The sequence below is a fragment of the Taeniopygia guttata genome, chromosome 1 (genome assembly GCF_048771995.1).
Source record: "Taeniopygia guttata chromosome 1, bTaeGut7.mat, whole genome shotgun sequence".
Taxonomy (NCBI): domain Eukaryota; kingdom Metazoa; phylum Chordata; class Aves; order Passeriformes; family Estrildidae; genus Taeniopygia; species Taeniopygia guttata.
Genome location: NC_133024.1, coordinates 76,808,268 through 76,833,151, shown reverse-complemented (window position 1 = coordinate 76,833,151; position 24,884 = coordinate 76,808,268). Strand labels below are relative to the sequence as shown.

The following is a 24,884-nucleotide window of genomic DNA, read 5'->3' as shown; positions in this document are numbered from 1 at the left end:
GCTTGGTATTGGTGAAGGACATACAGTAAGGGGTTTACTATGAGGAAATTAGCATATAAAACTATGTTTTGGTAAGTCAGACTGAAAGACGAACTCGAGGAACAAGAGGGTGTAAGCTGGGTTCTGCTCTGATTTGCTGAGTTAGCATGGAAAGTTATATGCAGCTACTGAGCCAAAGCTGTAGCTGTAACCAAAATCACTCTGTTCCTCCCAGTTTATATCAACTGTTTAGTCCTGTTTGACAGTCAGTGGTGGAAATAGGGATGGAGGTACAGTGATCTCTGCACCATGCATTGGCCCATAACATGAGGCTGTGGCTCAAATATCTGGCACCATGCACTTCCTTTTCCCAGCACTGGTGTATCCACAGCTGGAGTTTTGGGACTTCTGCCTCAAGGGGAACATGATAAAAACTGGAAAGATCCACCTAAGGGCTACCACCATGGTCCAGCATCTGGAGTGCAGATGCAGTGAGAGTGAGGTGGAAGGAACATATTTTTCCCAGAGAAGGGAAACCCAAAGCAGATTTCCTTGAAGAGCAGGTTAAAAAAGGACAAATCCAAACCCTTCTTGGTCATGTCAGGGGACTTAACAAGGGGCAACAGGCACACGTGGCAGATGGAGATGTTCAGCTTGGCCTTTTCTGTCAGATGCTCCAGAGAGGTGATGGTGGCTCCTTGCTTGGAGGCTTTTTATGGCTTAGCTAGATGAGGCTAATTTAATGTGTGGTGATTGTGGTAGTCCTGTTCTGACAGAAGATTAGACTAGGTGAGCTCCAGCAGTCTCATGTAACCAACATTTCTATGATTCCGTGGTTCTTTTTCCCAGAGCAGTAGAGAAGCATGTCCAAAACCATCAGCCAGCTCACCTGGTCAGAAGGAGAGGGCAGCTCTCCCTAATGCCATCTCCTGAGGGCTGGTCTCAGCCCAGAACCTAGCACTTACAAGTGTGCATTACTCTATGCTGGGGTTCAGAACCAAGATTGCAAACAAACCTGTCAGCCTTAGCTAGCCAGTGTCTTAAAGTCATTGATATCTGACTTCCATGTGCCTTGCAGTAGTCACAGCTCAGTGTATTTGTGCATGTCAAAGTGGCACACTGGCAGAACCTTGGGTCTTCAAAACTCCTCTTTAGGCAAGAAGTTTTCAAGTCCAGTGATGAAAAATCCCTCATCAACTTTTACTGTGCTTTAGCAGACACTTTGGCCTTTATGTGAAGCCTTGTATGTGTAATTTCCATTCAGTTCTCCTCCTGCATTGGAATTAGTCAAATGAGAATCACAGGCTTAGCTTTTTCTGATTAAAACTCTCCTCTGCAGAAACCCTTTCCTGGTCCCCGACCCTTCCATGGTCTCAAAGCTGACAGATCCAGTTCTCTCCCTACCTCATAGCTTCTTTCCTTTTAGGCTACAGGGGTGCTGAAAATAACACTGGAAATTTCACTTCACAGATTCTTGCATGACAGCAAGCAACAGAAACCACCCAAAAGAGCACCTTTTCTTGAGCCAACTCCCACATGTTTGCAAAAAGGGTGGGGTTGCTGAGCAAACAGATCTGTTCCCTCTCTGATTACTTTGATACTAAGACTATATGGGCCTCCGAGCTGGTTCTTACTCCCTGGAGCTTTTGTTTGTGGATATTGTATGTTCCTTTGGGGAAAAAAAAACAAACCAAAAACCAAAACCAAAGCCCAGTGATTTTACTAAGTGAAACAAGCAGGTACGGTAGTGCTGCATATGGTGCTAGTAAAATTGTAATAGTGAAAGTTGGCAAGAGTCAAGCAGCCTTTGTATTAATTCTCTGGAGCTTCAGGTAGAGTCTAATGTAATTACTTGCTTTACTTTGTAGCATTTTAAGAGAGAAGTGTGTGTTTTAAAAAGTTATATTTCCAAATAAAGCGGTCATGTCTGGAGAAGACAAAGTGCCTGATTCTGGTCCCTCTGAATTCAATAACAAAATTCCCATTGACTTAGAGTAGGATTAGGTCCCAAATCTAAGAAATAACAGCGAACAGACTTGTGCAGTTTTTAAATTCACTGTCCAGGCTATCAGTTTCTATATTTTTCCTAATTTTTATCCACTTAAGTTCCAGAAGATTTGTTTGTCCTCAGCACCACTCTCTGCATCTGAATATTAGAGCTGATTTTTTTTTCACATGAAGACAGCTACTTTGCAGTATCTCAGTGTAAGTGGGTGAGTACAGAGCTGCTGAATCTCACCCACACAAACACAGTGACTTCATTCAAAAAAATAATTGTGTCATGCTTTTCATAGAGCATCCTGAGTTGGACAGGACCCACAGGGATCACAGAGTCCTGCACAGGACAGCCCCAAGAATCACACCATGTCTATGAGAGCATTGTCCAAATGCCTGTTGGACTCTGCCAGGCTGGTGCTGTGACCACTTCTCTAGAGAGCCCATTCTGGTGTTCAGCCACTCTCTGGATGAAAAATCTTCCTAAAGTCCAACCTAAACCTGCCATGAATGACACAGCTACATTCCATTCCCTTGAGTTCTGTCACTGGTTATCAGTGGGAAGAGATCAATGCCTGCCCCTCTGCTTCCCCTTGTGAGGAAGTTGGAGACCACAAAAATGTCAATTATTTCAAAATTTCCCAATTTGTTAAAATGCTACAAATTTAATTTTCCTAGGTAGATTCAAAAGCCCTAAAAATTGAACTTATTGACATTGCTCCAAGAAGAATAAAGTGTTTGAGTGACTGCTGGGAGGAGCTTTTGATTTTTTTTCTGACTGTTTATTTCTGTGATCGATTGAGGCATTAACTAGGATTAACTTTCCTGTTGATAGCAAACCTGTGAGTTTTAGAACCTGCCTCTAATTAATTGAAATCTATAAATCTATGTTGTTTGTGAACTCTCATCAAGAGTTAGGCAAGAAATAGATCTTACAACAGCCTAACCCAAGCAGTTGATAATATTAGTAAAGACTGACCATTTGATCACCAAATTAGAAAATAATATGGATCTATTGCTTTTATCTCTTGGGCTTCATATGTAACATATAATGACAGCACTGGTGGGAACCATTTTTAACTTGGATGTCCAAAATCATCTTACTGTACATTTTTTTCTTTAACTAGTTTGTCATTTAAAACTTTTTCCACAGTAACCTGCTTTCTGGGTACATGTATGTCTTCTTGATTTTCATTTAATGCCTGAATAACAAGCCTGAAATGCACCAAGATCCTTGCTCTGCCTAAATGTTGACTTAAGAATTAGTCCCCAGATCCCCTTCTACAATAAATGGTACATGAAGGAGCCTTCCATGGCCATCTGGTGCCAAACAAAGGCTTCTATCAGCTGCAGTTCACCTTCTCCTATGGTTCCTACGAGGAATGGTTTTTCCAGCACCTTGGCTCGGCCTGTGTTTTCTATTCAGGTGTTTATGGTCTCTAATCAGCACCTAACTTGCCTGTACTGGAGTTTATCCCATACCTACAGTGGGGTTTTCCTTAGGGCTTCTCCTGGCCTGCTTTCAATCTCTGGGGCCATGTGCTTCCAGAGTGAGATGGAAAGCACATTTTATTAAATGGACAAAACCCCCACTAAGGCTGCCCTGCCTCTTGGTAATTTCAGTCCAGTAAACCACAGGGCTTATTATTGAGGTTTTCTTATTGATTCTCTACTGCCTCTGTAGGAGATTCCCTTACAAGATGAGGGAAACAGTGTCCTGAGCTTTAGGTGGCACCTGCTCCAGCTGAGACTTGCGGGAACCTTCACGTGCCTTGGCTTTGTGTGCCCTATCTATGAGACCTTCTCCACACCTCAGGAAATGCATCAGCATTGACTCTGGGTGTGACATCTGGGGCTCTCCCACCTCACATGGCCTTTCATGACAGATGACACCTTCAAAAGCCAAATACCCTTAGGTGTCCTCCTGGAACCAGGACCTCACTGCTCTCAGGGTGTTTTGCTTCCTCCCACTGGTTTCTTCCCTCCCTCCTCCCCACACCTGGCCTTGTGTAAGGAGGACTATCTCTGAAAATAAATTAAACTGCAGCACATCCACCAGTGCCCTTATTTTTACTAGGAAGCAATATTCATTCCCCTGATGTGTGCCAAGGAGCTGCTGGCAAGCTGGAAAGCTGCACAAGTCCTTGGGACTGCCTGTACAAAAGTTGTTATGATGTGCCTGCAAAAATTTGTGAATATGCTTTGGGAACATGGAAATGCCTGCTGGTCCCTGGGGCTCAGACAAGAAGAACAGAGGGACATAAGGGTCCAAAAATACCCTGCAGCAGCGTCCTCCCAGCCAAGCCTTCCACACTGCAAGGCCCTGAGCCTCTTTCTCCCACTCCTCCTGTAAGCCCTGACAGCTGAGAAAGTGTCTGGGAAATAGGAGCTTGGTGACCTGTTTACACGGATATGTAGTGATAGGACAAGGAGCAATGGCTTTAAACTGAGAGAGGGCAGGTTTGGATTAAATATCAAGAAGAAATTCTTCACTGTGGGAGTGGTGGGACACTAAAACTGTTCCCAGAAAAGCTGTGGATGCCCCATCCCTGGAACGGTTCAAAGCCAGGTTGGATGGGGCTTTGAGTGACCTGGTGTAGCAGAAGGTGTCCCTTCCCATGGCAGGGGGTGGGAATAAGATGACCTTTAAGGTTCTTTTCATCCCAAACCATTGTGATTCATTCGGTGCTGTTTTATACGCTGCAAAGGGAAGGCTTTGCCTCCACCCAAGGTTCCCATCAACATTACGGTATCTGCATACAGTGGCAACATCGAGGCAAAACATTTCTGTCAAACCCTTACAACACAAGGAAAATGCATTTTTCTATGGAAAGTTTCATGGGAAGAGCTCCTGAGGGCATTGGCCTCACAGCCCTGCAGGATGTTGGCTTTCATAAGGAAAGGCGTTTCATAGGGGCTGCACTATACTGACCAGGTTTTGCTTCCTGACACCATACACCCATCACCTTCAACTGGCCAAAAATCCCCAGTTCTCCTTATTGTGTGCAGGGCTTGAGGTCCAGCTCCTCCCCAAAAGCCTCACCAGAGCAGCAGCGTGGCGGAAGGGTGCGAGTGTGGAAAGTGAGAGTGAGTTAGCTTTGTGTCAGTGGTGATTGCTGGCGGCATTTCCGCCACCTAAATATGGGGGCAGCCACTAAAAACAAATCCCGAAACCACTGAAATTGAGGGGGTTTTGTCTGGTTTCTAACAGAAGCAATAGCTGCCCGCATCAGCTCTGAATAATTTCATTCTAAGTCAAGACGTGCAACAGTCCAAGGTTTGAGAACATGAGAGTTAGCCCAGAACTTTTTCTCAGTTTTGCTTTGAGGTAAGTTGGTGATTCAGAGTGAAACCTGGCTAAAACCATGATGGTTACTTACTTTTAAACGTTCCCCTACCCAGGAACATTTGAGGCACGCAAATGAGAGCTCTCTGTGCCCAAAGAGGCTGAGGTTCAGGCAGGAGAGCGAACATCCAAGGAAGGACATGGGGGAAGCTCTAGGGGTTCCCTCAGGCAAATCTAACACCTCATTTTCTTAAATGTCTCCAATTCATACACACTAAGAAACAAAGATTTTAAACCAAAGATTTTGGTGCAGCAGCTTCCATAAAACCTGACCATGGCTGGGACCCCATTTCTGCCCACATCCTCGCTGTTGGGTGGAGGTGAGGAGATGCGAAGACGTGTTTTGATGGAGGCACCAGTGTGAGAGACATTTGGCACTGAAGCTATTGGAAAAAAATCAGCTTCCAAGCGCTATGGTAGGGAAGGTTTTACAGGACGCTGTGTGCTTAAAAAGCCGTCTGGAGTTTCAAAACCTAAAAAAAAAAAAAAAAAAAACCAAAAAAAAAAACCCCAAAACCAACCAACCAACCAAAAAAAGGCATTTTCCACCTGATTTCTCCCTCCCTCCTTTACGTTAATCGCCCGTTCTAACTCCGTCCCCTTGACAAAGCTTTCCCGGAGCGCTCGCACTGCCTGCGCCGCGGAGGGATGCGCGATGCGCGGCCGGTCCCTCCGGGCCGGTGCCGGTGCCGGTGCCCCGCTGTGACGGGGACCTCTAGTGGCACCGGGGCCGCCTCCGCCCCGCGCCGCCTCCTCCGGCCGCCCGCCCGGAGCCGCCATTCACCTCTGCAGCCGGGGAAACGAGGGTGGCAGCAAAATGAGCTCTGCGTCTTTCTGCACCCAGGTGCGCAGACAGCCCGTCCCTGTAATCTGTGGTAGGTGTGTAGTGAGTATATTTCCCCGGTATTAAGCCTGCTTCCCAGGACAGCGGGCAGCAGATTTCACCTCTAGGTATTCTAAAATGTAGCATCTGAGCATTAAAATCTGGTTTTGCTTTGTCTCCTTTTTCCTGATTTCTTGTTGTAAATCAACATTTCTTTGGCATCGGTGGCTATGGAGAGGATGTGGTTGAGGGCTTAAAAGTTCAGTTTCCCTCCATGTCCCCTCCCTACTCCAGATAGGCCGAGAAAGAGAAAAGAGTCCCCTCCTTCTGCTGTACTTCTTCCCACTTCTTTCCAGCACCCTGCTTTCACACAAGACCAGACCCCTGGACACAACCAAGCCCCTGGGCCAAAATGGGCTGATGAACTCAGCCTCATCTCCTATCTGGGCATCCTGTGGTGAGAAACCAGCCCCATGTGTCCCTGTCCCATCAACATCTTCCACACAGGGCAAGGAGGCTTCCTGCCACCCAGGCCAGCTGCCATCACTTCAGCAGCCCCTGTGGTCCCATGGCCAATGGCTGCTGCATGGAGGAATGCCTGAGCTGGCCTTTGCCACGCTCCATCTGCACCAAGCAGAGCTGTGCCAACTTGTCTCAAACCTGCAGGTGATGTGGGATGACACATTTTTCCCTCTTACAAAAATCACTTGTCTTCCCTTAAATGTGGGGGTTTTTCACCAGCTCCTCACCCTGCCTTGCCTGTGCACGGCAGGCTCTGTCATGAGCCCCATACAAGGCTTCATACCTGGTGTGCAGCAGCAATCGTACAGAGATGAGAACAACCACTTCCTCCACCACCTCTGTGAATCCACACCAGGACCTGCAGACAGCTCTGCACACCCTCCTCAGCCTAAGCCTGGAGAAACATCTGCCATTAGAAATTCAGAAGTCACTCAGCACTTCTTCCCTGCTGCACCATCCACACACAGGAGTGACAGCAAAGTGGCTTTTCCTCTGTGGCCTCTGGAGCATCTTATAGAGGGAGCAGCAGCATCACTGTGGCTTTGGTAGGCTGCGGTTCCTTCCTGTGCCTGCTGGAAGCCCTGGAGGTGTTAATTTAACACATCAGCCCGCTCAACCCGGCATCTCCCTCCTCAGGGCTGAGTGCCAAGGCCCTGCAGGCACCCTGCACCCTCAGGAGGCCAGATAAAGTTCAGCACCACCTGAGAAAGGGGCATTTGCACCTTTCTCCAGTAGGAAAGGAAGGAAAGGAATCCCAATGTGCCATCCCACTGTGGCATTGCCCCCGTGCTACCTGGCTCCTCACTGGCAGGCAGGATAGCGCATCTCACCCAGTTGGACAGAGGCATTTTAAAGAAGGTTTTCCTACAGGAAACAATCCTTAAGTAAATGTTTAGATTGGTCTAAGGACATGGTTTGTCACTTCTTGAGCTGGGTGGCTCAGCAGACATCCATTGAACCTGCCCTCTGGACCCAGTCTCCAGTGGCCCAGCAGAGAGCATGATTTGTCTGCTCAGGGTTATTTCTGTCACAGAAGCGTGTACTCCATGCATGAATTTGCATCTAATTAGCATTTTCTTAGTGGAGTTACTCAAGGGCCAAAACATGGTACCTTTCTTTTACCTTGGACTGGTTTCTGATGAAAACCGTGTCCTCCTAGGGGTAAACACCGTCAAGTTCAGTACATTTTACAAGACCTTCTCCTTTCACAAGAATTCAATTTGAAGATACACGACCCCTTGGCCCAGCCAGCCTCGGGGAATCTACCCACAGATATGCTCCACCTCAAAAAACAGGATGAAAACATTCACATCTCAAGAAGAAAATGTGTTTCTGAGCACAAACCCACCTTCCCCCTCATGCTCACTTCAGTCAGCCACTAAAAACATTACAAAGATTAATCACATTGTCAATACATATCACACCAGAAAATGTGTGGTTTTTAAGTAACAGGTCAACCATACAAATCAAAAATAAAAAGCATGCAAAATAAAAAGTACGCAAGCAGCGAAATTGAGAATGATTTGGGTGTTGGGAGATCTAGCAGCATGAAGCCAGCGGGCAAATGCCCACCTGTGTTGGTAAGTCTGGCTTCAAACCTGGCCACTGAGGGTTTGGTGGGTCACTGGTGCGTGCAGAGCCTGGAGGTGAAGCACAGCCCTGGCTGGTGGTGAGGCAGTGGGAGCTGAGTGTCGGGAAGCAGTGGGAGCCCTGGCTGCCTTTGGGAGGATGGCAGGACTGGCCTCCAGCAGGTCTCCCTGGCAGCCAGGCTGGCATGGCTGTGACCAGACCTTTTGTTCCCTGTAATGAGAAAGAGCTGAAGGCAGAAACTGCTTTTTCACCTCGAGGTATTCTGTCTGCCAGCCATAGCTGGGCTATTAATTCATGAACCAAGTGTGGGTGGGGGGACTGTGCATATCCTTATCTGCACCTTCCGAGGAGTATCAAAGTCAAGCAAGTGAAACTACACTGTCTCCATTTCTAGTAAATAACTAATTGTACTCTTCATAGGGACTGGCATTTATATCAAATTTGAATGATCACTCTCTTTTCCCAGAGTAATTGAATGCATTAAAAAAACAGAACCAAAAAAAAAAAATCCAATCAAAAGAAAACCCAACCAAAAACCAACCAACCAGAAAACCCCACAAATAAGACCACTGCAAAGAGGTGCCTTTCCTCTGTTTGTGAATTGTACAATTAATGGCCAAAGCCAGCTGAAGTCATCAGATGACTATGACACTGGAGAGATTGGAAATTACTGGTCTCCCTCAGATTTCCCCTAGCTCTTAAAAAAATCCCCTTTGTTTCTTGCCCTTTTAGAAATATTCTTCCTTATTCCCATTTTCTATCAGCCAAGCTTTAACTCATTCTGACACCAACCATTTGTAACCAGAGCAGTCACTTCCCCTCCGAGCAGGGACATTCACATGGTTATAGGGAGCCAGCGATTGAAGACACACTGAGGAAGAGAGCTGAATTCCTGCTTGCCTGAGGGCAGCCCTGGATGATGGGGTACCAGGTGTGCTACATGTGATGGTAGCACTGCTGTAAGAGCTGGGTAAGGAAGGAGATCTGTTCCTGCACTTGAAAATGATTTAGAAGTAGCAGGATTTCAGACATCTTTGAGCTCAGACTTTGTGGGTGTGAAGAACAAAACACTTCTCTCTGACTTCACATCTCAAGATTACACGTTTTAACAAGACCAAAGCGCCTGAGCTGCTGCAGACTGTTAATGCTAGTGGAGAACCAAACAACAACAATAACAACAAATTAAAAAATAATAATCAGAAACTTGTTTACACAACATGCAAACATCACTAGCAAAATACCAGGGGAATTGCAAATGAATAATTTTAACAGCCCCTAAATGTTTCCAGTGTGGCTCCCAGGCAAGATCCCTCTTTGGGATTTCTGGCTTCATGATACTAAACCATACAACTGCAATTTGTAAATAAACCAATCCATACCACTTAATTCCCTGCCTCAGATCCCTGTCAATGAGATGCAAATTATTCCTCAGTGTCTCATGGCAGAGGTAAAATCTGTTCAAATGCTCGGCTGGTAAGCAGTGGGGATGCTTGGCCCCTGGTGGAGAAGAATTATCCCTGCCTCTGCAAGTGACTGCCTTGGAAGGGCTGGGGCTTCCCACTCGTGCAAAGCCTTCCCAATAGGAAGGAGCTTAGAGCCATGGGGCCTAAAAATATATTTTTTTTTCTCTTTGTGCTGAGGTCAGGCAGGGGCCTCTTTTGGCCTGGCTGAGCTATGGCTCATGGCTTTGTGGGGTGGCTGAATGTGATGCTGAGCAGGCTATACTTCTATGTGTAAAGGAGGGGGTCTGTTTTGTGGAAACATCTTCCCTTAAGCTAAGTTCTGATTCTGTTTTTTTCCTAAAAAAATATTTGTTTTGAGGCAAATTTTCTATATCTCCCATGTACATAAAAAACTCCCCTGAAGATGCAAAAAGCTTGAACCATTTTGTTTCTAGTTTTAATGGAGTGCTTAGAAGTCCACCTGCAATTATGCTGACAGATCAAGCACTTCATGATCACAAATCATTTAAAGCATTAAGCATCAAATGTAGCTATAGTACAGCCCAGAGACTCAAGTGTTTTCAATAAGCATTAGCAGCTAAAATGTTGCACTCTCCATGAATACATTACAAGTGAAACCCCAAGAGGCAAAACTTCCTCTATGAAGAAAGAATTTGGAAAATATATTCCCCGGCATTTAAGGAAGGTGACCAACCTCAATGTCTACTCAGGAGACAAGACTGGAGAAGCAAAGGCAAGTAATAAACACATTAAAACAGTAATATTCAAACCTTGAATATTACTATTTAGGGTGGAGAGGATCTGTCTGGTCTTACAAGTAAGCCCTAAAAGGTAAAATTTGATGGCTGCGAAATAAATTCTTCCATATAATTCAGACCTTTACAGCATACCCAAAATTCAATCTCATTGAATGCTTAGGTTTAGGGCAATCTGCTTTACACAGTAGCTTTTCTTATGTAGGCACAAAGAGTTGCAATACAGCAAGAGAAAAAGAGAAGAAGGTGTAGAAGGTTTGGTGAAGTCCCTTGCCCATTGCAAGCGGAATTCAGGGGAGATCTGCTAGGGAAGGGAGCTGCAGAGAAATGTAAACCCAGGCCCTACATATGAGCAAAAACAACACCCAAGAGCCATGTAGAAGTTCTGGCCTTATAAATTAAGATCTTCCTGCATTAGGAGTGTCTGTCCAAGGCAGCCCAGGTCCCGTGCAGACACGCAGCACGTGCAGGGTTGTGTGACAGCCCTTGGCTGGGTGACCCTGGCTGCTTCCTCCGGGGACTGTGCCCTGTCGTGCCTGGCGCCACGTGGGCCACTCTCTGCAAGTGAATCATTGTTGTGATGCGCACAGATTTGTCTCTGCTCTGCTCTCATTGGGTCTAGGCAGCACAGCCAAAAAGCCAGACTTCACTCTGATCACCACTGGTAAGGGAGGCCTTTGTTAAGAAAGGTTTTTTTTAACAAATGTTTTTATTCTGCAGCAAGCTGGTCCCACTCTCTCCCAAAAGCCACAGAATTCTGCAGGATTAGGGTTGAGGAGGTGGAAATACACAGAGGTGCTGTGTGCTCGGGGCTGGCTCTGCACCTGTTTCAGGCACCCTTTGAGCAAGCAAGAACAAACCACTCTTGAAAAAAAAATGAAGTGCCTAGATCTCCAAGTATTCGCTGCTCACCTAACTTCTCTGAGGTTTCCTTTCCCACAATAAAGCACAGAGCACCCTGCTCTCTCACATGCAAATGCTGGGTAGATAAATCAGCAGGCAAAGCTGAGGCATTGAGGTTGGTGCATTGAATACATAGGCAGGCCCAGAGGGTGAGGGTCGGCAGGACAGGTTCTCGTTGGAGGCCAGGAACTCGCTGTGTGCCCCAGGGGTCAATACTGGCTCCAGTCCTGTTCAATGTCCTCATTAATACACGGACAGAGTGGCAGAGGGCACCCCCAGCACATTTGCTGGTGACACCAAGCTGGGCAGGGTGGCAGATATGCCACAGAGTCATGCTGCCATCCAGAGGGACCCTCACAGGCTGGAGAAATGGGCTGGCAGGAATTTCATCAAGTTCAGGAAGAAGAACCACAAAATCCTGCGCATACAGAAGAACATCCCCAGGCACCAGTACAGGCTGTGGGCCAGCCAGCTGGAAAGCAGCTCTGCAGAGGAAAGGACCTCAGCATCCTGGTGGACACCAAGCTGAACATGAGGCACCAATGTGCCCTTGTGGCAAAGAAGGCTGATGACACCCTGGGTGCCTTAGGCAAAGTGTTGCCAGCAGGTTTGGGGAGATGATCCTTGCTCTCTGCTCAGCACTGGTGAGGCCACAGCTGGAATTCTGGTTTGGTTCTGGGCTCTTCTGTACACAGAGACATGGAGATACTGGAGAGAGTCCAGCAAAGGGACACAAAGATGATGAAGGAACTGGAGCAGTCTCCTGAGAGGAAAGGCTGAGAGCTGTGACTGTTCAGCCTGGAGAAGGCTCAGGGCGAGCTCAGTGATGTGTATAAATTCCCGCAGGAAGGGTGCAAGCAGGACAGAGCCTGGCTCTGTGTAGTGGTGTCCAATGACAGGATCAGAGGCAACAGGCACAGCCTGAAACACAGGAGGATCTGTCTGAACATCAATAAACACTTTTTCACAGTGAGGGCAACTGAGCACTGGCACAGGTTGCCCAGACAAGTTGTGTCTTGAAGATATTCACAATATGTCTCAACACAGTCCTGGGCAATCAGGTCTGGTGTCTGCTTTAGCAGTGTGGTCGGCCCAGATCCTCCTCAGAGGTCCCATCCAACCTTCGATTCTGTGATTCTCTGAGGCATTCGTGCATGGAACAGAGCACCCCATGGAAACACTCACAGGATGCTGATTTTTGCCACAGAATTTACCTGGTATGTGTTAAACATGGCCAAAACATGGTCATAACATGGCCAAAACCTGGTCATAGCATGGCCTAAACATTGACCACAAAGAACAAATGGAAAAGATTCACAAGTTACAAAATATGAGGGTCTTTTGGCCCTGCCAAAAGAAATTGTTGTATAGGATCACAGAGATCCAGACTGAATTAAGAGGTGCATTTTTGGCACTTTTTCTATCACAAACACTCATTTCTGTGTTTTGTGATCATCTTCGACGTTGGTTGTTTTTGCTCATGTTGTAGCTGTGCGTTACGAATTTGCGTGTGCATGGATAGCATTTGTGGCCCTGACATAAGAAAAAAGCAGATAAAAATAGGACCTCAGTTCTCCAAATTTGCCTTATGATTGTTTTTTTTTAATAAGCATTTAAACATTGTTTTTAACCACAGAAATCAGATACCAAGAAAACTTTCATCTTATTCCTGCAAAAGCAAAATGGAGTTTCTAAGTCATAGCACAGCGTGGGAGAAAGTGTGTTTCATGCTCACTGGAGGAAGTTATTTTAGAATGTGAATTTCACTGGTATTTCTCCTGCTAAGGGGCCCTGACCCTCTTGACTAAGAGCTGCCCCTGTTAGCACAGCTACCCCCTCTCTGCAGCCAGGCTTAATGAAGCCATAGGCACATGAAAATAGTGGTGATTGCATGGCCCACACACAGGGCTTCTTGCCCACATTTTGGGACTGGAGGCAAAGGAATGTAGAAGGAAGAGGCTCCCAAAGCTGCTGCCATGCTGTGCTCCACTGCTCAGGATGTTGAAATGAGCTGTGCCACCCTCTGACTGGCGTGACTTGGTGCTGCACCATCATTTCCAGACCTGGTGCTGCATGTGCAAAACAAAATCAGTCATATCATGCAGAAGAAGATTTCAGCTGCTTTGTTATTCAGTATTTCCCTCTTAGATTTAGAGCCAGATTAGGTTTCAAACATATCAAAACTCCAGCAAGTGTTTTCTTCAGATTTTTATCACAAATTGGTAGGAACCTTCAGATTTTTATTCCTCTACAATTCCCATCATATGAAGTTGAAGCCTCTAAAATATTGTCCTCCCCACACAGATGCTGTTACTGAATGGACAGATGAATGTCAAAATCACAGATTCTCCTCATTTCTGTTCTACTGCCAGATGAGTAATAGTGACCTGGGATGCAGGGGCTGAGCTGTGGAAAATCCCTGCCTGTTTCTTCAAAACTGAAATCTCCCGGAGATTTTTTTGTGTCTACACTCAAAACTTCCTGGAAATGTTTTGCACTAGAAGAGAGAAAATTTAACCAAAGCCAATGGGGAAAGCAAAAAGGGAGAGGCAATGATGATACAATGGAAAGAAGAGGCACAAACTTCCTGCTGTCTCTCTGTGAAGGGGCTGTTACCTCATTTGTTATGCTGTCTTACCCTCAGAAAGTCCAGCTCCAAATCATCTCTCAACTCTGGGAAATCCCAGCAGATGTAAACAACTACCTGAGATGCTTTGCACCCGAAGAAGAAGCCCTGGAGGAAGCGCAGTGATGGATCTCCCAGCACGTGTCTGCAGGCCCAGCTCCTTCTGAGCTTTCCTTGCAGCCACATCACAGCTGGGCTCAGCTGATGGCCTCAAGGGCCTGATCCCAGAGGAGCTGCAGCCTGGCTTTTCTGCTGGGCTGGGAAGCAACATCCATGGCAAGGTCTCCAGCAGCAAAAGGAGGCTGCAGAGAGCCTTCACGATGGCAGAGAGCGGTGTGCTCTGAGAATGATGTGAGAAGAGCCACAGTGACTTTGAGGTGTTCTGAAATATCCAACATTTGGTCCTGCTCACCCTGGGATGGATACCTGGGCTGTGGAACTCTGCTTGCTCCCTGCCAGGCCCAAGGAAGTGTCATTATGCAAACATGGACACAACAGAAGAAAGCCTAGACCCAGCTTTGAAGCTGAACCTCACTCCTCAAATGCCACACTACATTCCACTGGGCTCAGTCAAGGGCAGTAGAGACAGTGCCCTTAATTTAAGAGATTAAATGAGATGGCTGCAAACTGGGGTGGACAGGGCTTCCCTACCCTGTCTAAGGAGAGATCTCGTTTCAGCTCATCCAGTGTTGCAGAGGCAGGGAGCAGATCCCCACAGGTGGGAAGAGGATGCCCTCAGTCCCTTGTCCCATCTGAAAGGGCCTTGCTGCTGTGCAGTGTGGAGTGGTGCAGCCGTGCTGGGCTTGCTGGAGCCGTGCAAACGGGTGGAGCTGGGCTGCACTCCTGTAGCGCAGCACCTGCTGCACACAGGGCAGGAGCGTGTTTTGCACAAAAGAAGAACCCACTTCCTTTGTTCTGCACTGCAAAAAGAAAAATAAAATCAGGTGGAGAGCATTGCTTTCCCTCTGTCTTATTCCCAAGGCAATGGGCACAGTTGTCACCCTGGACACGGCTGTCACCCAGAACTTTGGGCTCTTCCATCTGTTTTCGAGGCCGGTGGTGCCACTTGGGTCATCTCCCTCCTCTGTGCAGGGGCTGGGACCCCGCTGACCCTCCTTTATCCAGGCCCCCTTTGACACAGCGCCAGCACTTCCCCGCTCCCGTGGGCTCCATGAGAAGTCCTCCATCCCCAGGCAGGTGGGATTCCTCTTGTGGGATCTACAGCTCTCTTTTCAGTGCCTGTGTGAGCGCAGAGCCCGGGGGACGGCAGGGGCTGTACAAAGGTCCTGTTTGACTGCTCGGAAAAGTCCTGGGCATGAATTTGCATCACTAACCTCCCTGTCCATCCCTGCCAAGCACTGGTAATTCAACTGGTCCGAGGCGCTGTGGACCCCTGGGTGGAAGCCAATGGCATTTTGCTGAGATTCATCCAAATTTATTTCCTCGACGATGGAGATAAGACTCTCATGTGGGAGACTGTAATGAGGGCAGGCAGGAGCTCTGCACCGCCAGTGCCACAGCGAGCCCCGAATCGATGAGGCTGGAATTTGTTTCAGCTGCAGCTGTTTGTCGTGCAGCGCTTTAGGGAGATGAAAGGATAGTCCTGGATCCAGTCGCTGGTGTGGGCTCAGGATTTCTGTAGACATAACACTTCTCTAATGTTAAATCCATTGGCTGTTTTCACCATCACGATGAAACAGCTCAAGAACATTTGAACCCCACACAAGTCTGATTAGCTTAACTCTTGACAGATGTACAAGTAGAATACCCCTATTTTACTAGGGAATATTTTCAATAGTTTACACAGTATCTATTCTGTTATTAGCTGACCTTTCTTTCCCTGTAATATAAACCCTCGAGCAACAAAAGTATCTTCATTAACAGATGCTTGTTAGCCAATTTTCACTATTAGTCTTGCTAGGTACCTTCAACTTCTAGTAAATTCATGACAATAATGTGTAATTTCTATACAGATGACTCACAGTACATGAGTACACAGATTAGTACTGAGTTTAATGTCACTGTTTTAAAACATTAGAAATATTATGCAATTAAATAATTAGTTGAGCTTTACTGACCCAGAGGGAAATATGGAAGTTCAGCTTAACTGTAATCTTAACTTTTGTATTTCTTGGCTTCAGTTTTTCAGTAGCATCCCGAATGCCCTGTGATGGGAATTTCCTGGTTTATTAGGATTTTTTTTTTTTTTTGAGGCATAAAACCAGACACCAGCAAGATCATCACCACCACCACAAAAAAAAAAAAACCCCCAAACCCTAGAACCATTAAAAAAAGCCTAAAAATTCCTCTTGGGATTTGAAAACCCTAGTGGTCTTCAGTAAAAAAGCCATGGGGAAACCATGGGGAAGACCATCCTGCTGGTCACAGGGCAGGCTGCGCTTCTGCAAACATTTTGGGAAGTGCTGGGAAGGAAAGTACTCTCTCTATGCTGTAAGACACACACATACAGGGCTGAGGGATAAATCACAGCCCTCCACTGCTCAGCACTCTGTGGAGACTGAGCCCGCCGTGAGAGTTCCAGCTAGGTCAAGGGGCTTTGCCCCACTTTCACCACACAATATATCATCCTAATAACAAAAATATTTTTCCACTAAGGGCAAATTGTTTCATTGAACTCAGTCTCTGCCCTAAGGAGCCATGCCCGGTGATGTCTCTATGTGTGTGTGAAAGGCAAATCTGGGTTTCACCACAGGCACAGCATGGCTTGCACTGGCCACAAGCACAATAAGCTCCTTTGAAAATTTGCCACAACTTTATTGTAAAAGCTGCCGTGGTCCGATCGTGCTGCCGTGGCCATGTGCTTGTGCTCGGGCTGAGCACCCTGGACCGCACGTGAACCAGAGCTGAAGTTGTTTTCATCGCTCAGTTGCATTTTGCATCCTTGTAGAAGTTTTCAGAGTAAAACCCGAAGTCGGCTCAGATGTCGGGAGCGATTGCCGCGCAGGTACAGTCATTTATCTTCTCCAGTACCGCCGCTACTGAGAATATCCCCCGCGGCGGCAGTGTGCTTCTCACATACCGAAAGAAAAAAAAAAAAAAAGCCCCACCCAGAAAAAACACAGTTTTACTAACCCTAAGGAAAAAAAAAACCCCAACAAAAAAACAACAAACAAAAAAAACCCCAAGTCTCACAGTGCTTTTATAACGTGAGCGAATCCCGGGAGGCGCTCACACGGCCGGGGAGCCCGAGTGCCGGACGCGGGCAGGAGGCTTCGCGCTCGCCGTCCCCCAAAAGTCGGGCGGGAGGAGGAGGAGGAGGAGGAAGAGGAGGAAGAGAAGAAGGCGGTGGCACTGCCGCACTCAGGTTGGAGCCCCTGACCTCCCTTTCGTGCTTGTGGCTTTGACCATCCCAGCCCTTCGGGGTCCGCGCCGCCGGGGACGGGAGGCAGCGCTGCGCCCGTCCCGTCCCGTCCCGTCCCGTCCCGTCCCGTCCCGTTCTGTCCCGTCCCGGCGCTCGGAGCGGAGCCCGGCGGGAAGCGGCGGCGGGAGGTGAGCGGCGTGCGGGACCCGCGTCCCGGGAGCTGCTGCAGCCCCGCAGCCGAGGGGACACCGCTGTCACCAGGCATGAGCGCGGACACCGTGCCCAAAGCGGGGCGAGCGGCGGGACAGCGTGCGGGGAGCGGGGCTTCGGTGCTGGAGCGTTCTCAGCTCCCTGATCGGACGAACATGGGTCACGGGAGTTTTGGGGAAGGTTGGGGTTTTTTTTGTGAAGGGTTGGTTTTTTCCTCCCTTTGAATTTCTTCAGTTTTCTTGCTGCTTTGGTCCCGCCCGAGGGTTAGGAAAGTGCTCCTCGGCACTTCTGCCCGCCGACGCCCCAGCCCTCCCAGTCCCAGCCCCTCCATTTTTTGGGCATTTTCTCAATGAAGCTCTGCATTCCCCTCGCAGTGAGTAAATGATATCATTGACACCATATGAGTTTGGGACCTTCTTTGTGTGACAGGCAATTCCCCCTCCCAGCACCTCCAGTCCTTTCTCATATTGATTGGACTTGCGAAAAAACAAAATTAAGAGTAGCTCGTGATAAGAAAAGGAGAATGAGTCACAGCCACTCTTGAGATGCTCTCACCAAAATCACAAGAGAAGCATTTTTCCAAATGACTTGAGCTGTGTGCTGCTAGGAGGGGGTGGCTGGAGTAGGGGACAGGGCTTTTGCTTAGTGATGAGGGCCAGTTCTAAGGGTGCCGCTCCTGTTATCAATAAGCTGCAAGTTTTATGTCTATTCTTATTCCAAGGGAGAGAGCAAGAGCTCGTGAGGCACCATGAAAATGGCTCTTGTGGAGAATGTGTTCCTGCCCACCAACCTCACCTCCAGCAACCAGAGCAGCTGCAATGTGCACAATCACCACTTCTCAACCAAAGTCACCTTCTCCCTTTTCTACATTATCCTGCTGGTGTTCGGTGCCTGTGGGAATGTCCTGGCCCTCTGTATCACCTTCCAGCGCAGGAAGAAGAAACTGAACTCCACTGACCTCTATTTGGTGAACCTGGCCCTCTCCGATGCCCTCTTCACCCTGGCACTGCCCGGCAGGATCGCCTACTACATCCTGGAGTCTGACTGGCCCTTTGGGGACTGGTTCTGTCGGATCACAGCTTTCATTTTCTACATGAACACCTATGTGAGCATCTACTTCATGACCTGTGTGAGCGTGGACCGCTACGTTGCCGTGGTGCGCACCAGGCACCCTGGCAGGATTCGGAAGATGAGCCGTGCCAGGGGCATCTGTGTCCTCGTCTGGTCCTTGGTGTTCCTGCAGACGGCTCCGCTGCTCCTGCGGCCCATGACACGAAGGATGGGAGACAAGCTGACATGCATGGAGTACTTCAACTTCGAGGAGATTCCCAATCTGCCCTACCTGCTCCTGGTGGCCTGCATGCTTGGCTTCTTCCTGCCTGTGGGCATCATCTTGGTGTGCTATGTGAGGATCAACCTCAAGCTCTGCCAGACAGCCAAGGAGAACCCGCTGACAGTGAGGAATGGGCACCACCACAGGGCCTTCACTGTCATCCTGGTGGTTCTGCTGGCTGTCCTGCTCTGCTTCAGTCCCTACCACCTCAACATTGTCCAATTCATGGTCAGGAAGATTCTCTACCAGCCATCCTGCCGTGAGCAGCAAGCCTTCAAGATGTCCCTGCAAGTCACTGTGGCATTCATGAACCTCAACTGCTGCATCGATCCCATCATCTACTTCTTCGCCTTCCGGGGCTACAAGCGGAGGCTGCTCCGCATCTTCAGGAACAGCGGCTCCCTGGCCACCTCCTCCACTGCCAAGACCCCATCGGAGAGCAACAGCAACAGCCAGCCACCGGGCTCCAGCTCCGTCTAGCAGCACTAGCCCCTCCCTTTTGCCCTGGCCTGTGACTTTTGGACCATCCTTGATGGCAGGAGGTGGAGTTGAGCTGCAGGACCAGCACCTTCAACAGGCTCCATCGCTTCCCTGCCTGGAGCCAGGGGCTCTCTCAAAGCCAACCCATCCGGGACAAAGCCCTGCCTGGCTCTGCATGCCTGGCTCTGTGCTCAGCGCTGCTGCACCTGCCAGCCTGGAGCACGGAGAGGCACCTTTTCATCCCAGCCCCAGAGGAGGCAGCTCCTGCAGCTGCTCTGTCTGGCAAACCCAGCTGAAGGTTTCTCAGTGCTGCACTGCACCTCTCTCCCGTGCCTGTCCGCACCCCCTGTGGGGCTGAGGTGTGCTGGTAACCACCATGGATGTCCCTCTGTCCCCTTCCCCTGCACTGCCCCTGGAGCACTACAGCAGCATCCCTGCAGGCTTCAGGGTGGACAGCACGGAGGAGATGAACTCAGGGCACTCCAGGAAAAGTCTGGGATGTTATTTGCTTGCAGAAGATGGCCTGTAGCTCCTTCTCCACACTGACAATCAGCAGCACCTTTGTCTGCCTGCCCAGCATCCTGCTCCTGCACCAGGGCTCTGCATGGGGCAAGCAGTAAGTGTGGGGTATGTGGGAGATGCTGGAAAAGTCCTCTCCTAAGGAAGAGGTGTGAGGATGTGAATTTTTAGAGCTCCTGGATGTGCTGCTGCCTACATTCATCATTTGGTCGACTGCTTCTTCTCCAGGGGGCCCTTCATCACACCTGACCATACTGTGGTCACCCTGGGACCCACTGAGAGGAAGGGGATCATAGGGATGGCCTGGATCCCAGCCCAGCTCTAAGGCTGCAAACCGGCCCTGGATGTACTCATGGGACAAACCTTCCCATTACTCCTTAATGTGAAGGGAGTAGAGAAATAGGGACAAGAAATGAGGGTGGCCTTTTGTGACCTTGACCCACCTTGAAGCTGGTGCCCTGAGGAGTCTGAGAGCCCTGCTAAGGGAGGTTGCTTGTGATTATTGCCACAGCCCTGGGACATCAGGATCCTGCTGAGGTTTGTGCCTCTCAGATGAGGAAAAAGTTGGCAGGAGCCTCCTCAGCTCTTTGCTGAAATCACTAGACTATGATAAAAGAAACCACACAGAGGATTTCACTGTTCCTGGCATGTCTAGCCTTTTGTTTGAAGTTGGAAGGGACAGACACACACAGAGACCTGAAAAGGAAAAAAACCTACTTATAAGGAAAAGTATACCTGAAAAGTTTTCATGAACAGACAGTTTTGATTAATACAAATAATTCTTTAAGGTTATAACCTTTTTTTATGCCTAGAAAGTTAGTAATAGTCACATACAGCCCTTTATTGTTTTAAATGCACATTGGTCATTCAAATGCACACAAAATGTGCATGAACAAGCTTTTGGACAAGTGATGGTTTTACTTATGGGTCTGAAGGCTGAAGGTATGCTGAAGGCTGACAAAGAGGGATGTCTAAAATAACTCAGGTGGGAAACTGACTCCAGTAGGTCCTTTCTGGAGGCTGAGCCCTCCTCAAAGCAGGTTCAACCTTAGTGCTGACCTGCAGAGGGCCTTTGTCCTGAAAAGCATATTACAATGGACAAGAAAGAGCTGGGAGGATATCAGTGCTCTGAACACCCTTGAAGGAGTCTGGCTAGGTTGGTAGTTGCTGTACAGTTACATTGCCCCATTAATATGTCTGGGAAGTGATGGCTGGAAGGGAATCTCTGCATCACCTCACCCAACAGGCCACCCAAAGCAGGACCGTGCTGGCACTATGTCAGGCTGGACATGGCTTCACACATGTCATGTTCAGACATGGACATATCATGCAAACAAGGCTTAGAAACTCCAGGCAAGGTGGGTCCCCTTGCTGAGGTGACAGTTGCCACTCTGCATTGCCCTCTGGATAAAAACATTCTTCCCACTGTCATGTCTGAACCTCCCCACCCACAGGTGGTGGCTGTTGCCCCTAACATCACCTACTCATGCTATGAAGAGCTTGGCTCTGCCATCTTTGTAACTCAAATTCTGCAGGACTGTGTTGGGGGCTGCCAGTGGTTCGTAGCTATTGGTTTCCATGTGAGCACCAGAGCAGGGGTCTGCAGCAATGGCCAACTCCTTCTCAAGATCAAGACATTGAGATGTTTTGCCAAGCTGCAGTCCACAGCTGAGAAAAAGCCAATCTATGACCAAGCCTTCTCAGGAAAAGGTGGAGTATAAACATAATCATTTGCTCCTTATTGGAGTCTGTTTTTCTCAGAAGTACTTTATTAAGAAAGGTACCTCCACCTCTTGCCACCAGTAGGAGCCTTTGGAGTAGGAAATATCTGAAGAGTTGGGTGTAGTGCTGCAAAATGCAGGAGTGATCTGGCCTTTCTCCTCTGGATGGATACCAGCGTCGGCTACTTTGCTTTTGAAAGTACCAGTCTGGGGACAGCAGGCAATTAGCTGGAACTGAGGGAACATCCACAAGATGGAGAAGGAAGGGACTTGGGCAGAGTGGTCAAGAGGAATAAGGGCAAAGGAGAACTCTAAAGAACCCTCTCTTGCCCAAATTAGCTTGCCCAGCTGCAGGTGATCCCTGTCTGCTTGAAAAAGGAGCATTTCTCTAAAACTGAAGAGAAAACATAGACAGCATTTTGTCTAGAGGAACAGTTTTCTTACACTTTGCCATTCACCTGTTCAGTCCAAGCTCCTCGCACGATTCTTGCTGTACCTGCTAGCCCAGCAGCTACCACCCGCTGCCACGCTTTGACCCCTTGGAATCACAAAAGTGCAGAAGCACGGAATCGTTTAGGTCAGAAAATACCTCTGAAACAACTGGGACCAGCCATTAACCCAGCACTGCCAAGGCCACCACTAAACCATGTCCACAAGCGCAGCACCTGTCTGTCTTCTAAAGACTGCTCCACCGGCTCCGCCCGGCCGCGGCTCCTGCCCTGCCCGCGGCTCCGCAGCCCCGGCTGGGAGCCCCGGGGCGCACTGCCAGCCTCCGGGATGGTGCCTCCGGGCCTCCGCCAAAAGAGGGAGTCGGAACCTCTGCTCGGTGTTAAAAATACGCCCACGATTTTAGGAAGCCGGTGCCAGATGGGGCTGTGCTTCCCCCACGCGTCTGCTGCCGCGTAGGAATGTGGCGCCTTTCGCAAGCCGGGTGGTGGCGATGAATGGGAAGCACAGGACAGCACACTGGGATGGAAGGTGCTCTGTGCAGCATTGTAACTGCACAGTATGCAGGTAATTCTTGCTTTTCTGCGGCCTATTGGTGCTGTTCTGTCTTCTAAGAGAAGATTGCACTTTTGTCTGAGGGCAGAGAGTACACTTTGTGGACACCCAACCATAGGTAACACATGCAGAGATATAGGATATAGTATATACTGTCTGCATCAGAAGAATATCCTGGGCTGCGTCAAAAGTAGCATGACCAGCAGGTCAAGGGAGATGATTTTGTCCCTATATTCAACTTCAGTGCAATCCCACCTGGAACACTGCATCTCGTGTCTCCAGTGCAGGAATAACATGGACCTGTTGGAGGAAGTCCAGAAGAGGGCCACTGAGATACTCCAGGTTGTGGAGCACCTTTCCTCTGAAGACAGGATGAGAGCTTTGGGATTGTTCAGCCTGGAGAAGGATCCCGGGACACCTTAGAGCACTGAAAATCTAGGTACCTGAAGCCTCCAGGGCAGCTGGAGGGGGACTTTTGACAAGGGCCTATTTTGACAAGAGCCTGTAGTGACAAAGGGGGAATGTCTTCAAACTGAAAGAAGGCAGGTTTAGATGAGATATTAAGACAAAGTTCTTTACATGAGGGTGGTGAGACACTGGAACAGGTTGCCAAGAGAAGCTGTGGATGACCCATCCCTGGAAGTGTTCAAGGGCTGGGTTTCATGGAACTTTGAGCAACCTGGTCTAGTGAAAGGTGTCCCTGCCCTTGGCAGGGGGGCTGGGGCGAACTCAAACAGAACAGCTTTCTTCCCTTAGCAGTGGTTCGCAACTTACACACCTCTTCAGTCTGTGCTTCAAATTGCTCTGAGCTGAAACTATTGCATGTCATACACAATATTTGTAAGCCATCTTTGTAAGCCAGTAAAATATTGTGATGTAACAACGCACATATCTACTAAAAATAAAAGCTTCTCATGGCCAAGTAACAAGCCCCACTGTGATCGATCAGGCCAGAAGATGTGGACATCTATTTTCTCCTCAGAGGTGCACCTATGCCTCTGCCCCCCCACCCCAAGCAAATGCCCAGAAGCAGTGAGGGGCAAGCACAAGCTCTCAATCCAGTTCCCTTACACAGGTGGTGTGCTCTCATGGAATAGGGGATCATAAATCACCTTCTGTGGGAAAAGCTGCAGGACTGCAAGGAGCTGTGTCCTTTCTGAAGGAGGTCTCTCCACAGCTGGGATGGAGAGGTGCCAGGAGAAGTCAGGCTGGCAGGGCTAACTGCTTTGGAAGCCAGAAGCATCTGCATTCTCACATACAAGTGGCTCCAGGGTTTGCTGCACTGCCCAGCTGCTGGGATTACACTGCTTTCTCACTTGCCACATGTACCACCTCCTGCAAACTGACCAAAAAAATGTGAGGATTCCCCTATCAGACACCCCTAAAAAAGAGAGTGGATTTTCAGTACGAGATTAGCCATAACCTTGCATATTTTCATTTTTCGCATGAAATCCTCTGAATTAAAACTGAACTAAGTGCAATGCAACACTCTGTCCCCTTTCTCTCAGCAGGTCTTCTCTTTCTGTCCTCAGTTCTACTTTGTTCCTCGATCCTAAACTCTCTGGGTTTGCTCAGTTCCACCTGCCTCATCTCTCTCAAGTCCCTTCCTTTGCTAATCTTATGTGACACTTACGGTCCCTACCTATCCTCAGTCAAAAAGTCAGATCTTGCTTTCACTTCATCCATGATCCTGGAATTTTTCACCCATTTTTAATGTAAATTTCTGCCTTCCCTACTGCAACCATTCAGGCTAAGAAACAGCCTCCTACAAACACATATGAGTCAAACTAACTTCTCCTTCCTCTTCAAACTCTCATTTGGAAAACAAATAATGACAGCTGAACTACCAATGTGTTGAGATTCTCAACAGTCACACCCATTTGCCCAGTTGCAACATTCCTCTGCTCCCACCGCTGGTGTCTCACCTCATATTTGCACCAAACACTGTTGGAAGCACACACCCTCTTTGAGTTTCAGAGTGGACTTTCTGTGGTGAAAGAATCCCTTTACATATGGAAACACGAGGAATCTAATCCTACTAAAAATTAAAACACTATTTTTTTAATTAAATGCACACACATTTTACACATATATAAATAAATAAATATGTATGCATGTGTGCATATATATAAACCTATGTGTGTTCACGTGATTCTCCGAGTAAAACAATTCATTTGTTCAAAACATGCTCATTTATATTAAATACTGATTACTGTGGCCACACAGTTAAAGAAAGCTAATTACACATAGGTTTTTCTTGTGGAAGAATACACAAGAATTTAATTGCACTTTTGT

The 24,884-nt window shown here is 48.1% G+C and overlaps 1 protein-coding gene across 1 annotated transcript; it reads left to right on the top strand.

The window, feature by feature from the left end:
• The first annotated feature begins 17,794 nt into the window (after positions 1–17,794).
• LOC100224757 (G-protein coupled receptor 183-like) lies at positions 17,795–20,372 on the top strand. Its single transcript, XM_030276558.4, has one exon. The coding sequence runs from the start codon at positions 18,283–18,285 to the stop codon at positions 19,345–19,347; it is 1,065 nt and encodes a 354-aa protein (XP_030132418.3). The 5' UTR covers positions 17,795–18,282; the 3' UTR covers positions 19,348–20,372.
• The last annotated feature ends 4,512 nt before the right edge of the window (positions 20,373–24,884 follow it).